The following is a 16,340-nucleotide window of genomic DNA, read 5'->3' as shown; positions in this document are numbered from 1 at the left end:
TGAAATGGAATGGCAAACCTATTCAACACTTGATTAGTTTCTGGTTGTGAGGAAAAGTTATTTAGATTGTATTTTTGGGTAAGCCAGAGGAGAGCTGTCAGGGACGATAAAAGCGCCATTCCAGCGATTTTGTTATCAGACATACCAAAAGTGGTTCTTATGTTACCATTCATCATGTAATTTAAAGATCTATATTGATGTGTTTGCTTTTCTGTATGTAAAGACGAATTCAAAGGAAATGTGTGAAGAAATATGTTTTCCTTCTTTTTCAGAAAAATGCTGACGTCAGCATTTTTGTCAGAGATTCAAGGCTAATTATCTCGGAAAAATGCGTGCAATAGACCTTGCTAAGATCGAATTTTCTGACAGGGTCCTGACCTGGCAAAAAGACCTTTATATCTAGTAGACACCGTCCTTAAGTTTAGCTGTACAGTAATACGACGTGAATAAGATTTTAACCAGAGTTGTCAAAATCATGTTAGTTGATATCGCAGGATATAGATAGCCGTACGATTAATAGAGTTTGATTGGTTGGATCTGGATTTGTGCTAAAAGCGTCATCTTCCCCTTCTCCCCTCGCAGAGAAGGGGACCATCAATCAGTCTCCTCCAAGCAACTCGGTTTTTTGCCGCCACCTCTGCCTCCCTCCATGTCTTGAATCAGAGATGTTCTCTCTCCTTGTTAACCGTTCTTTGCCCCGTCTCACTTAACTGTCCTCTTCTGCGTTTGCCTTCGGGTGCCCATGTTAGTGCTATCTTGGGATTTTGGTCTGAAGACATTCCCAAGACATGGCCCGGCCATTTCCATCTCCTAGCTCTTACTTGTTCACTGATTGTTGCTGGTAAAATAGAAAAGCAATAGAAAAGCAAAAAATAGGAATCAAAATTATGCAACCCTACGAGAAACTAGCTAAAACTGAGATTCTGAGGATTCTGAACATTTCGTGAGGTTGTTTGCTCGGCTTTGCGATTGTATTACATGCGGGTACGTGACACGTTGGAGCCCCGGGATTATGGACGTTTGGTGCCTTTTTTAGCTTGAACCTGCAGTGACTGGAGCTCATCCATAAAGTTTTGACTGGTGTTTTAACAGGCAGCAATACATCCATATGGTCACACCAATAAGTGTTCTTATTTATAACGGACAAAACTGAATCTGAAGTTGACCCACCTGTTAAACCGCTTCGTTTCATTTGCAGCTAACGAAACATTGCACAGAAATTAAGAATACGTTTTACTTTTTGTTTCCCATTTAATTTCTTTCAGGTAGTAGAAGACAGTGGTGAAAGAAACCTACCATGGCAAGTCTAGATCCTGTTTTAACCTGGATATATTTTGTTCTTCTCTGTGTTACAAGCATTATTGCATTACCAGCCAACATCACTGTTCTGACCTGGAAGCCATCCAATCCCGATGATCGATTGTGTTTTGCAAGGCTTGGTCATTTACTAGCCAGTCAAGCTCTCGCAAACATCATTATAGCTATTGTTTTTATCCCGCTGTGGTTGTTTATTCTAATTGTGCAACACAAAAACAACACCTCAATGAATCTTGACGAACTAAATGAAATATGTGTTCATAGTTTTGATGTCTTTCATGGATTACTAGCTAACCTTCATCTGGTTGTTATAGCAACAGAAAGGACGTGTGCCATTGGCTGGCCAATCATTCATCGCACGGCAGCAGATCGGATCACCTACATAGCAAGCGTCTCGCCCTGGTTGGCTGCTTCTTCACTATCATCAATTATGATAGTCATATACTATTTCACTAGGGCGCCAGTTCTCGCAGTTGTCTCTTCCTCTACCTTTTTTGGATTCCCCGCTCTTGTCACCTGTGCTGTATTCTTAATGGTGCCGCTGAGATTGCTTCAACACGAGTTAACTCCATCACAAGAAAATAACGTTGCAATTAGCAAAGCAATGGCTCTCGTATTTTCGTCATATTTTATTACAAGCTTGCCATACCACGTTGTCAGTGTTTTGAACTTCTTCTGTACCTCCTGCGATCTTAACAAGCTTTCTACATCAATCGGATTAAGATGTCTTCTGTACAGCAGTTCTGCCCTAATTCCCATGACAGTAATGTTATCAGTGCCTGATCTGAGAGCTAAAGTACAGTGGTGCTGTTTCAGGTTTCACGCCATTAATGAAGAATCTCAGAATGATCTGCATGCTATGGAAATTCCAGGTATTCAATCAACAAACAACTCATGCACCCTTGTTAACACAGTGCAGAAGAAGGACGAGCCTGTACAAGATGAAATTCCACTTTAAAGAGGCTTAGACACCTACAATGTATTACAATGTCTAGACTGGACTAGAAGTTCAATGACACCACACCGAAATGATATTTCAAGGGGCACGGTAAAATGAAGACAATTGATGGGATTAGAAAATTGCACTCTGATGGATGTCGGACCGAACACGTAATACGTAACTCGTAGTTTAGTGCAGTTTAGTTCAGTTTCAGTGCGGTTGATTACGAAGCATGCTCAAATCAACACCCCAGTCTATATTACAAAGTATCTAGCTCGAGGCTTGATCGACTTTCTCGCTATTTTTGTGGGCAATTTTATTCTCCTCTCAAGTGACACGTGACAAAGCGATGCTTTTTGTTTTTACGTTCTTCGTACCACCGGACCTATCTGTTCTGTGTCCCTCGTAGTTTTCTTCCAAATGCTGGTTTTTGTTGTTTTTTTTTTTGTTTTTTGTTTTTTTCATTTAACACTCCATCTAGCTTAGGAAAGTAAGACCTTTGTAGATGGTTCACTCGTTCTCAGTTGTAGAGGTCAGGAAAAGACCCCGGGAACGAGTTTTCGGCCAATACGCACTGGAGCTTTGAACATTCAAATGAGTTGCAGTACTTTTATTAAAGATACAAAGAGAACCGTCTCCACGCTTTCATGTTGTCTTAAAATGATTGTCTACCAAAGGATGTCTAATAACCAAGATAAGGCAAATAAATGAAATGTTTTGAATAGCATCTGTTAACTAGATTTTTTGAGTCAACAGAGCACCCAAACATTGCAAAAAATAATCAGCAACATCGGACATGAAAAATCACAGAAACTTGATATGCGAATAACTTTTCATGCAGATTTTATTCTTTGGTTTAACGAATGTACTGAAGTGATTTGTGTATTCACTAAACTTGCCATCAAATTAACAACTCCAGTAATCGATGATAATTTTTAAATTGGTGAAGGTGGCCGACAGTTTGCTCTGTTCGAATACGACAGGGACGGCTGAATAAACACCAGCATTTAAAAATGTTAATTGAAACGATATCGAAGCACAAAGCACAGCCAAAATGACAACGCTTGTTTACTGTGTTCGGAATTATAAATGTGTGGGATAAAAATAACTGAGATTTTTTCTTGACTAATTAATTTTCGTTTTGGTTAAACGTGGTCAAAACTCGCGAACGGATTTCATTTGAGAATACGTTTTTCACACCCATGGTAAAATTTTGATTTTAAACTCGTTATTCAGAAATTGGAAACATTCGATTCATGGTTTGAAAAAAGGATATTAGCAAGAGTAGTTGTCTTCAAAATTTTATTATAAACAGTAGTCATTTCAAATTAGTTGCCGTGACATCTCGCGAAAGAAAACTAAGTTTTGACTACTCCTTGATTTCCTTAATCTGCCAATTTGTTTGCCTTCGTTGTTTGTTCGCTGTAAGGTGGAAACAATTGATATTCTACGACACAAAAAGCTCTGCTGAAGGTTGACAGTTGGTAGCAGTATTCTATTTATGATGCGGGCGGCCAGCCACAGAGATATGCTTAAAGTTAACACCAACAAAAAGGTAAGAATGTTATTATATAAGACGTTTACCAGGTATTTTTGTAGATCAAAGCCAATTTCTCGTCATATATATATGGCCTAAAGGAGATATGAAAAAATCTCTGATGTGCTAAATACTAAATCTCGACAACCGTTTAAAGCAAGAAAACGCGTGAAGTCTTTTCCTCCTGAAACATACTGATATTCACAAAGTGATGCTTTTGTTCCGAAACAAATGAGTATGACCCTTAATTCCCCAGCATGATAGAAGGAATTCAGTCAACAACCGAGCCCGGCAGCACCAGGATATAGTTCTCGGTCTTGATTTTTAAAACGACCGTGAAATGCGTAACAAAACAATGAACAGATAAAACAACAAACCCTATAAATAATTTAAAATGAAAGAGCAGTGTAAGGAGAATAAATCTGGCTTACCTTTAAAAATGCAATAATATATCAACGACATTTGTCTTTTTGTGTTGCAGCGAATATAAAAGAAACTAACATCGTGTCATGACCGTGACTCATAATTAACATTGGTTTGACTCGTTTCCTTCGCGGTTTAACTGATGTTACAAAGTGACACGATTCTCTCCTTCCTTTTCTAAACATGAACAGCATGAGATAAACAGAAGCTCGAGAACAGTCATCACACCATAAGCAGCGAGAAGCTAATGTCACTTCTATAGCCTGAAGACGAGGATCTCTAATAAGGCGAAGGATGATAACTAACACCAATTCATCTGGGGATCACTTGATTGGTTCCAACAGAACTAATACAACCGAGGCGTTCCAAGAACTGGTTCGCACAAGCGCTGCTATAAAAATTACATTTTGTATTATCTACTCGATTATTTCTTTTAGTATCGTCTTGGGAAACATTATTATTGTTTCAGTTTTTCTAAGAAAGCATAAACTACGCACTCGCACTGCCTATTTTCTTGTGAATCTTGCGTTTTCGGACATCATCGTGGGTGGCGTTGGAGTACCTTCTTTCATCTACATTCTCGCTAATTCAGTGGAATTTCCAAGCTTTGTTTATACTCTGTGGAACACAATCGACGTATTCAGTGCGACAGCATCCATTTGGCATTTAATGATGATAAGTATAGAAAGGTTTTATGCAGTAGGATGGCCATTCCTGCATCGCATATCTTCTAAAAAGCCATATTTCTGTGTCATTGCCCTGGTATGGAGCGTATCAGTAGCGCTGTGCTGTATCACAGTGACAGAAGCGTCCAGATGGCCTTATTACACACTCTTCGTTTCTGTGGTTTCTTTCCTTTGGCCTCTATCAGTCATTCTTGTCGTCTACATTGCCATGTTTGTAATTGCGTCAAAAAGTGTTCATCACAATCATCAACAAGCCCAAGGCGCAGAAAAGGAGACACGCATCGCTAAAGCAATCTTGCTAGTGATTGGTTGTTTTCTAGTGGCTTGGGGTCCTTTCTTCGGCCTGAACTTTGCATACTGGGCGTGCCGTTCATGTGTTGATATCAAATACGAAGCGATTCTTGCTTTCAAGGTTCTTCAATACAGCAGTTCGCTGGCGAATCCTGTCATATACACACTGCGACTTCCTGGTTGCTATGAAGCATTCATGGAGATGTATGGCCACTGGTTAATTAAGTGTAAAAAGTCTAATTATCTAGATAACTTGGAATATCCGCTTGCTCCTTATGACGACATATCTTTGATCAGAATTCGTGGCATCAACAACATCTCGTTTCATTCCCCGTCATGGCGAGTAAATCCTACAAAGCGATCGATGAAAACACGGGTCGGCAATGGAAATTCATCAAGATTGTTTCGAAAATCCAAAAACATGACGTTCTCGTCGGTGATATAGTCGACCATGTGTGATCTTGTGACACAACATTAACATAACTGGCCTGTGTTTTTAATTTCGCCGATTCAAGTCTTAAGACTTGACATTTTCATGTACAAACAGTGTACTTGCTCCTCAACGATGTTATCGTTGTCACATGGTCTCAATGAAAATTAGAGGAAAAGACAATTATATTGGTTTTAATAACCACAATAAGAAGATAACTGGGAAGGGGATAAACAAATAGGATCAATATGTGTTTCAAGCAAGTAACTTTGTTGTAACCTGGGAATAGGCAAGAAAATTTGTCCTTGGACACTTTCCGGGTAGACGGGCGCAACCAAAAAAATAAAGAACTCAGTTACTGCAAGATCAACTCAAGGACGTTTAGCGAAACATGGCTTCAGTAGTCTTGAGTCGTCAAAAATATTTCTATTTTTCCTTTTCCCTTGATAAATTCTACAAAACCAATAGAAGAAAATAAATATTCCTTTATTTACTTCTCTTTATTTACTTATTAGATACTTTATATCCAATAATCAAACCTGTAAGCAAAACTCAAGGTAATTTCTTTCATTCTTTTATCTGTTTGCAATTCCGTATTAAATGGACGGGGAAGACGCTACAAACTCGCTTTGGTGATTTTCAAAATGAATGCAGTCCAAAGATGAAAAATATTGCATCCTCTTAATAAATAACTTATGATTTATTATGAGAGATAAACGTTGATAAAAATTTCTTCATCCACTTATTGATATCCATTGAAATATTACATCAGAATATGTTTGAAGTAACAGTCTACATGTAGTCTGTAGGTCTAGTATTTTTGGGCAAATGAAGAACTTTTCGCCATTCGTATATATTCGATGTGAAAATCAAGATATGAAAGGGCGTTTCATTACTCTATGCCTCTGCTATCTAAGAAACGTTTCAGTGTTAATAAAATAAAAATCATTTTTCAAAAGACTTTCTTCACCTTCTCCTAGAAAAAATTGCACGATAAGTAAGTATGCGCTGAGTCTAGCTTTTTACACCTCAAACGTTTAAAAAATATATAAAGTGACAAAACAAATACATATATATATCTGACCGATTTTCCAAACAAAAAGGTGCAAATCCTTAACACGGTTTTCATAAATCCAGTCATACATATTTTGTTCAGAATAACACAACTATCATCCTATGTGGCGACACTCGAGCTGTCGGCCGCTGGCGCCAAATTAGATTTTTGGAGACACAAAATGTTTCCTAATTTTCACCTCTTATAGCCTGATATGGTTTTGGAATTCTAAATTCTTTTGGGTGAACATTGGATGCCGTCTCCGGTGAGAAAAGTTGCCCGATTTCAATGCTTACATTGAATTTAAGACAGTAGAGTTTATCCCGCCAGCTTAATACTGATTAGTTAATTCAAATTTTAGGCGCACCAGCCGTATGCAAGACTAGGGGGTTAGAATATCATTAGGGTTAGGGCATTAGGGTATTGGGGTATTCGGGTATTAGGGTGTTAGGATATTAGGGTATTAGGGGATTACGTTATTAGGGCATTGGGGTATTAGGATATTAGGGTATTATGGTATTAGGGTATTAAGGTATTGGAGCATTCGGGTGTCAGGGTATTGGGGCATTGGGGTTTTGAGTCTTTAGGGTATTAGGGTATTAGAATAGAAGTGTATTAGGGTATTGGTTTATTAGGGTTTTGGGTATTTGGGGTATTGGCGTTTTGGAGTATTAAGGTATTAGGGTATTGGGGTATTGGGGTATTGGGTTATTGGTGTATTAGTGTATTAGGGTATTGGGGAATTACCCTCTCGTATCCGCTTTAGCACACGTTTCATTTTTCTCTTTTTTTTTCTGTCAGCCAATCATGTCACATATTTCCTTAAGTATCATTTAAATTTTATAACCGTTTCATCCATATCTACTTAGCTTCAGTGTAGCCCCTGAAGAAGGTTAGTCCTATCTAACCGAAATATTGGGTATTAAATTTACCCTTTTCAGCCGTACTGTCAGCCTTTCAATTGGTTTTATGAATTACTCTTATACCCTAATATCCTGATAGTCTATCATCCTAACACCCTAATACCCTAATACCCTAATACACTAACGCCCTAATACCCTAACGCCCTAATACCTAAATGCACTAATACCCTAATACCGTAACACCCTAATACCCTAATACCCTAATACCCTAATACACTAATAACTTAATACTATTATACCCTGATACCCTAATACCCCAATACTGCAATACCATAACACCCTAATACCTAAATGCCCTAAAATCCTAATACCGTAACACCCTAATACCCTTATACCCTGATACACTAATATCTTAATACTATAATTCCCTGATACCCTAATACCCCAATACTCCAATACCGTGTTGCCTTAATACCGTAATACCCTAATACCCCAATACCCTAATACCTTAATACCCCAATACCCTATTACCCTATTACCCTATTACCCTAATACCCAAATACCCTAACAGGCTAATACCTTAACACATTAATACCCTAATACTTTAAGACCCTAAGTCCCTAATACCTTAACAGCCTAACACACTAGCACCCTAATCCCTTAACAACTTATACCCCAATAGCCTAATACCTCTTAAACTGCAAATTTCTCGGATACCGACGTTTATTGTGGTTAGTACATAGGGAACATAGGAGTCATATTTGACCTTTTCTCCAGTTAAATTCGCCGTACAATTGTAGCGCGAATCGATTTTTTGTTGATTCATGTTATGATAAGTTGGTTGTCCTGTGTGAGGTATTGTCACGTGATCTTGAGGATCACGTGTGGTGTAAAAGTACTGCAATAAACTCTTGAAGTTGAAGCGAGCAGATGTGTATTTTCTCATACTCATACCAATTCAAATGACTCAAAATCAAACTGTGCACATCCGATCGTGTTGCGATGATTAAGAGTCTGTCCACGAGAGGACCAGGCAGACGTGGCACATGCCATCTCACCGATTTCTCTCAAACTTTCACAGATGATTAAGGTCATTAAGTTATTCAAGAGTCCAAAGTAGCTCGGGCTCCCGGTCAATCCTCGGGGTGTTAGGGCTTTCACATCAAATCCCAGGGATAAAACCCCGAAATTAGCTCTAAAATTGCACTTCCAACAAAGATTTCTCACACTAACAGAATGCGATGGATTTTCATCTTGTTTAATCCAACAATTCTTTAAACCTTAAGCAATAAAAGGTCCAAAGTTGGAGTGATTTGAAATTATTCTCGCCAATCTAGAACATTTGAAAATTAACCATGTCACGCAATAATTTTAAGAAACCACAAATTAGTCTTTTTAAATTGCAAATATCTCCAATGGGCAACGTTGCATGTCGACAAACATGTAGTCACAGTAAAACCCTATTATAGTGCTATGTTTCTGACGAAAACAATTTTTGGCCTCTGTGAAATATTCATGATCACATTCCTCTGAGGTACGTGACAGTCCAAGCTAACTGGAGCACTCTGTGACCATAAGCTGCTATTTAAGGAGCCGATTCGAATCCTGTAATGGCATCAGTGACTCCAATTTGTTTGTTTCTCAGCTCTAAAAACCTTAAGAGATATTTATCAGCATAGCTAAGGAGTTAAATTAATTATATAAATTCTAACAGGTACTAGTAAATCTAGTAAAACCGATACACTCTATGCCGGAAGTCGACAGCTGAAAGCAAAGAGTGTCAGGTATATTTTGCCACATTTTGTTACTTTCCACTCTTATTAAATTTATTTTCAAACTTGGAAGGCACTCAAAGTAATTTCCTTACAGAAGAAACAGCACCCCTCAAGTGAATGTAGGTGTGTGGCGTGACACTTGTTTCTGTTACATGTATCAGTATATCTACTTGAATTCAGAAATAATATTCACTGAGCTCGAAAAAAAAATATAGTCTATCTTTGACAGGCAATCCACATTCTACAGCGAATTAAGTTCTTATCGGTTACTTTTCTAAAGTATATTTTGGAGATAGAGGTCTTTCAATCAGGCTAATGTAAACACCGTCGCAATGAAAAGTAAACAAAAATAAACCATGGTCTCGCTCTCCCGAGGATAAACCCCAGAATACGTTAAACACAATTCGTAACATCAAAAACACCAGTGAAAACATTAAAAACCGCATTGCAAACTGCTTAACTAAATCCCAAACTTAATTTTGGCGGTAATCATCCCTCGTAGAAAGGGGACCTTCACATTACATCACGCATTATTTTACCGTTGAAAATTGACAAATTTACAAACGCACTCACTTGATCACACGTGTATCACGTATTTTCCTGCGTGTCAAGTCTCCCACGACGTCTAAGAAAACCACGGGAAATCCTGCGTGGGGACACCTTGTCAGTATAAAAACTCACAATAACATTCAGAGACTTGAAAATTGGCTGAAATGAATTCTGAAGGCAAGTTTCTCCTGAAAAATTTTGGGGTCAATTGAATAAAAAATTTGCGTCATTAGATAAAAGTGGTCGTGACTACAAAGCGTGACTAATTTGTACATTCACGCTTTTCACGGCGTCGACAAATCTGGATCAGACGGGACCGGATCACGGAGCGGATCACGGATCGGATTACGGATCGGATCAGAAAAAAAAATTCAAAATTTTGTTGAGCAAATTGCACTACTGTGACTACTGTGAGCAGGGCGTTTTATTTAATTTAGGTGTGATATTCCTTTATTCTTTTATAATATCAAGCCAACTTGGAGCTGGTAAGTAAGTAAGTAAGTAACCTTTATTTAAATACGATAAGTAATTAAGCTTGCAGCTTGTGGGGTCGTGTATAAATAAACAATAAAGAATAACTACAAAATAAGAATTAAAAAAAAAAATTTACAATGTAAGATGTAATCTAGTTTACATAAAAATTTGTAGCTAATAATAATTACCTAATTATTAACATTATGTGACTACTAAACGTATACCAATGGGCAGTCGAGTCATCTTCTGCAGTATATATTCGCAAAGCTAATGTCCCTGACCAAAGTAAGATTATTGATCATCTTAGAGAAGCTGTTTACACTGTTCGCCATTCGGCATCCAATCGGTAGAAAATTCCACAGAATTGTACCTCTTTAAGATACGGAGGAATTCTTGATATTTGATTTAAAATGAGGGATTTCCAGCTTAAGGCTGTTTCTTAGATTATAGGAGGATGGTGATTTTGCAATATGTGCAGTCATACAGGGTGGTGAATCATTGTAGTACATTTTATAAATTAGTTTCAAAATGGAGTTCTTATAATAGGTTCTTAGAGTGTCCCATTTGGCCCTAGTGAGGGCTTCAACTGATGGTAGGTCCTTAGGAAAATTGAACATAAGCCTTGCTGCTCTGGAGTGTAGTCTTTCGAGTGAGTCGAAGTCATCTGAGCGATTCGTGCCTCCCCATACGGATATACCGTACGTGACTGCAGGGATTATAACTTTGAAATATAGGTTTAAGTGATCTTGCTTAGGTAAAAATCTGCTCTTCTTTATGAGACTCAATTTGTTGACGAAGCTCTTCTTTAGTCCCTTAATATGTGCTGACCAGTTCAATTTATCGTCAATATCGACACCCAAGAGTCGACTTTGTGTGACCCGTTCCAGAATGTTGTTTCCAAGGTATATGGGTGGGTGGGGGCCTGTAAAGGATCCTCTGTGGATTAGCATGTATTCGGATTTTTTCGGGTGCGGGGTCAGCTTATTTCTCACACACCACGCATACAACTCGGTTAGGGATTGATTTAGCGCAGCGGCGACCTCGTCTACGCTCCTCCCTATGCAGTAGATGGTCGTATCATCAGCATACATATGGACGGTCCCAGACTGAACTGACCCCACGAGATCGCTTGTGTAGAGAATAAATAGAGTGGGACCCAGGAAAGTTCCTTGTGGGACACCGGAAGAGACCGTGCAGAATCTGGATCGTTGCCCGTTTAGGGCCGTGTACTGCAGCCTAGATGTAAGGTAACTCGTCAGCCAATCTAGTAAGAGGCCTCGTATTCCAAATTGACATTGAAGCTTGTTTAATGGGATGTAATGATCTACACAGTCAAAGGCTTTCTGAAAGTCGACAAATGCAGCACCCACAACGAGACCTGAGTCTATCGCATCTCTCCAAGTTTCTGTCAGGTGGACAAGGAGGAGCTCGGTGGAGTAGCCCTTTCGATATGCCCACTGATTATCTGTTACCAGACGATTAAAGTTCAGCACGTGGTCTATAATTGTATCGTTGACACATGATTCCAGAATCTTGCTTGGTATGCCAAGAATAGAGAGAGGACGATAGTTTCCTCTGACCGTTTCGTCGTCTTTTTTATGTACTATCGTTAATTTTGCCGTTTTCCACTCCTGGAAGACGACGCCTGTCTTGAAGCTTAAATTAAACAGAGATGTCAATGGGGGTACCACAGTTTCTCCAAGCAGTTTAATTAACCTCGGGGCGATGTCACCTGGGCTGGTTGCCTTGTTCGTTTTTAAATTCGATATTTTATATTTAACAGTACTTTCTTGTATTCTGATGACATCTAAGATTGGTCTGCCTGTTGGGTCGATGTCTGTGTCTGCTTCAGTTTAAAGTACCGGTAACTGCGCTGCTAGTGTCGCGCCAATCGAAGAAAAGTAAGCATTCATCATGTTTGCCTTTTCCACGTCGCAAACAGCCAGACTTCCGTCGTCCCGTTTCAGTGGCCCAATTGGTTTATGGCATTTGGACAGATTTGTTGCGTCTTTCACGAGTCTCCAGTAAGCGCTGGAAGTTTTGACCTCGTTGACTTTGTTTTTGAAATACTCCGCTTTCGCACTCCTTACTTCAGCTGTGATGGTATTTCGTAGGTATTTATATTCCCGCCATTTTTGATTATCGCTCGTGTTAACCGCATCCTTGTAGAGCTTAAATCTCCTGTTCATTTTCCTCCTGATATCGTTATTGATCCATGGAAGTGAGTGACTTCTCACCTTGACCTGTTTCGTCGGCGCGTGATCGTTTGCAATTTGTAGAAATAATTTGTTCCACATCCATAGCGTGTCGTCCGGATCATCAAAAATCATAGCTACATGAAAAGGAGCACTTTCGATATCGCGTTTGAAGTCCTTCTCGTTCAGTTTGTTGTAGTTACGGGACTGTACAAACTTCGGCGGTGGACGTTTACAAACAAACCTAACAACAGCGTAGACGAGGTTATTGTCTGAAATGCCCAAGGGACAAGAGCCGGCATTTTTAACCAGGTCCTGACGCCTGGTGACAATGAGATCTATAAGCGTGTTTGAAGCTGGAGTCACGCGGCTATCCGTAGTGATCACATTCTGCATATTAAATAACTCAAAAATTTGGTTTAATTTTATGGAAATTAGCGGTGCCACAGTTTCGTTTAGAGTAAGAAAAAACTTCATGTTGCAGTTGAAGTCACCCAGCAGGAAAATATTGTTCGTTTTTAGCCAAGCCCTTTCGAGAACAGCGCTAAAATTTTCGAAGAAGTTTACTTGGTCCGGTGGGCGGTAAACAACTGAGAATAAACATTATTCATGGGAAATTTAACTTCAATCCAAATAGCTTCTATATCTTTGTGACTTAGATCTCTTCGATGGATTACTTGTAAGTCTTCCCTGTAGTAAAGTACGCATCCTCCACCTTTTCGTCCAATTCTGTCTCTGCGGATGAATTTAAGACCATCTATACTAAGCTCAGAATTTCTGTCTTTGTTGTGGAGATGACTCTCGGTAATTCCAATAATGTCAAATTTACAAAGTTCCTGCAGAACTTTCGGCTCATCAAGTTTATTTCTCAGGCTGCTGATGTTTAGGTGGGTGATTCTCAAAGATTTTGGAGAATAATCTAAGCTGGTGAGAAGGTCTCCTAGGTGGCATTCCGAAGGTTCAGCGTCGATGGAGCTTTCATACGGAACATGATTTTCCTCGTCGTGCCCGATGTTTGACAAGAATGAGGTGCTCGACAAGAAGGGGAATGGGAGAATGGATTTAAAAGTACACTGCCTGCAAATCCAGTCTAGTGTGTTTCCTTGGATGTTGATGAGCTCCTTTGGCTTTACGTCTCCGCATTTCATATGATAATAACTTTCACAGGTCGCACATTCGAGCAACCGATGGTTGATCGCTATCGTTCTGAGACATCCCTGACAGTGCGTTCTCGTGGAAGGTCTCCACTGATGACCATGCGACTTAGATTAAACGTTGAGTCGGTGTTCGGGTAGTGACTAGCCCTGAATCCGAAGTATCCCTTGACCACAACTCGAAGATAAGCAACATGGCCACGACACGTGTACGAAGTCATGAAGCCAGTTTTAATCCGTTCATTCAATGAGATAGTCACTCCAGCTTTGCTAAATAGGAACTGATCATCAGAGTATCCATATTTCGACCCCTTAATAGAGATGCGAGCTACAAATAGGCCAAGTAGAGCGAAAGCAAGCGGAGCCATAAATTTCGTGTCCGCCATCTTAACATCATGTCATGTGTCAAGAAGGGGTCACAGATGAATTTTCTTCAGGCTGTTGGGTATTGATTGCGATGATCAATAATGTCTTCATATCTTTCTCCCCAGTTCAACTATATGATATTTCGTATATTCACTTGCACTCTTCACCATCTACGGGTATATTACGAACTCACAATGTGACCAGCTCCCAGCTGGCTTGATAGTTCAGTTGGTAGAGCACTGCACCGGGTTCGAGTCCCGTTCAGGCCCGAATTTTTTTCAGGCTAAATTCAGATAAATGATATTTCGTATATTCACTTGCATCAAAGGTAAACTGTCATAAAACGAGTCAGTATGGTAATAACAGGACGAAGGTATGAATCGAAACACAAAAACCAAAAACACTAAAAAAAAACACCTGATGATTTCGAACAATTTCCGTTTTTGAGACAAGTCTATACTTCCTCACAAGATGTGACTTTGGAAAACGATATTTCGCACTGGAAGAAAACGAAACAAACCATATGTATTTCAAGGAAATATAGCTGTTTTACAAAAAATTGTAGGAATAACATCGATAGTGTGAACGATAACGCAACCCGAGAAAAAACAACATTTTAGGAGTTACGTCACGATTTTTAGAGTCATTTTTTAGGGTCGTAAAGAGTTGCCTTTAAATAAAATAAAACGTTAAAATGATTGTGTTCTAGGTTAGAAAACACTTAAGAGGCAAGAACAAATCAAAACGAAATGAGGATCGTTAAGGATGGCAAAGATTAGCGAGGACTGCAAATGACGAACTTGAAAAACTAGGCTAGTTTTTTCAAGATGCGTAAATCGTGACGTAGCTCCTTTAAAGCAAGTCATGTCCTTCAGCTTTCGTACGTAAGTTTTCTCATTAACTGTAACGCCAACTGTAACGCTCACATCTGACACAAAAATGTAGCCGAGAATTAGCTACTGATACTAACAGCAATTTCAAAAGCGAGAATGAGAGGTTCACGCAAGCTTCGAGCCAACTAACGTTCAAATATAACTACATCTGCCTGTTCATTACAATTTAAATTCGTCGTAAATTAGGCGCTTATGTGGCTTTTTAAATGACCTCTTGTCATTCTCTGTAATTAACATGTCATTGCGTCAAATTCGGGGTTCTTTTTTTCATTTAACATATTTTAGTTTTCCGCTTAATGGACAACCGGCTGTAAGGGCTGCCTCCTATGCTGCGCAGAATGCCCCTCAAGTCATTTATTTGTTATTGTATTAATATTAGTATTAGTATAGTTTTTTAGCAGTGTCCCCTAATTAGTATAGTGTATTATTTCCAGGCTATAAGGTTTTTTTGACACTTTAACAAGACGCATGGCTGCGTGAACTCGGGCTTTCAATATCGCACATCTGGAGTTATCTTTAGGGGACTGCCATATTGCGATTGTCACTGTTGTCACGCAATTTCGTTATTGCTAGTCATGAATAATTCTACTTGTGTTTATTTTTGTCTGCTGAGTGTAATGACTGTTGTTATAGTACTAGAAAACAATCAAAATAATATATTACCATATAGGATTAGGCTCCTACAAATGCCAAAGGTTGAAATTCAAGGACTTTTCAATTACTTTGAAGGCCAAGTTTTAGAAAATTGAAGGACCGCTTTTGGAATGGTTTGCATAAGGAATTTTATAATTATTTAATTTTATTTCTCAGCTTTTCCATGAAAGTACTGTAATTTTCAACTTGAAAATTGCTTAAGGAAAAGCATTGCTAAAATGAAGCCCCAGTCCTCAAATTCAAGTACTTTCAAGGCCTCGAATTTTTTGTTTTAAATTCAAGCATCTTCAAGGACTTTCAAGGCGAGCGAGCGGGAGAGCGAGACCATGGTTTATTTTTGTTTACTTTTCATTGCGACGGTGTTTACATTAGCCTGATTGAAAGATCTCTATCTCCAAAATATACTTTAGAAAAGTAACCAATAAGAACTTAAGAGCCAGTTCCTGTAAATACCGAGAATGGGATGACAGTCGCGAAATTTTCGATTTCTTCATATTTTGCCCAAATAACCTCTGTAGTGAGTTGTTTTCGAAAATACCATTCAAAGGTCCTGAAGCGCTTTAGTTTTTTCGAAATTGAGGAAAGTTTGAAAATCGCCATTTTAGCCGCCTGACGCCGCCGAAAATGGCCGAAAATTGTGCATTTTGTTTTCGCTCGTACAGATCAACGCGATGATATCTATCAATATACTTTGGGTAGCTCATAGTGCATGTCTTACTGTTTCTAAAGCATTAATTTG

General features: G+C 38.9%; 2 protein-coding genes across 2 annotated transcripts; both read left to right on the top strand.

Annotated features, from left to right (window-relative positions):
- The first annotated feature begins 1,274 nt into the window (after positions 1 to 1,274).
- Positions 1,275 to 2,981, top strand: LOC110063311 (uncharacterized). The gene has a single exon (XM_020770319.2). The coding sequence runs from the start codon at positions 1,298 to 1,300 to the stop codon at positions 2,273 to 2,275; it is 978 nt and encodes a 325-aa protein (XP_020625978.1). The 5' UTR covers positions 1,275 to 1,297; the 3' UTR covers positions 2,276 to 2,981.
- Positions 2,982 to 3,729: 748 nt separating this feature from the next.
- LOC110059117 (histamine H2 receptor-like) lies at positions 3,730 to 8,467 on the top strand. The gene is made up of 2 exons (XM_020765833.2): positions 3,730 to 3,812; positions 4,276 to 8,467. Exon 2 carries the CDS (start codon positions 4,512 to 4,514, stop codon positions 5,637 to 5,639), a length of 1,128 nt encoding a protein of 375 aa, XP_020621492.2. The 5' UTR covers positions 3,730 to 3,812; positions 4,276 to 4,511; the 3' UTR covers positions 5,640 to 8,467.
- The last annotated feature ends 7,873 nt before the right edge of the window (positions 8,468 to 16,340 follow it).

The sequence above is a fragment of the Orbicella faveolata genome, unplaced genomic scaffold (genome assembly GCF_042242905.1).
Source record: "Orbicella faveolata isolate gen_17 unplaced genomic scaffold, um_ofav_v1 contig_24, whole genome shotgun sequence".
In the NCBI taxonomy this organism is placed as follows: domain Eukaryota; kingdom Metazoa; phylum Cnidaria; class Anthozoa; order Scleractinia; family Merulinidae; genus Orbicella; species Orbicella faveolata.
The sequence above is the reverse complement of the archived record's forward strand: the minus strand, read 5'-3'. Positions and strand labels throughout refer to the sequence as shown.

What these genes read in the sequence shown, in the direction of transcription:
- LOC110063311 (XM_020770319.2), top strand. Translation starts at nt 1,298, where the DNA reads ATGGCAAGTCTAGATCCTGTTTTAACCTGGATATATTTTGTTCTTCTC.
- LOC110059117 (XM_020765833.2), top strand. Translation starts at nt 4,512, where the DNA reads ATGATAACTAACACCAATTCATCTGGGGATCACTTGATTGGTTCCAAC.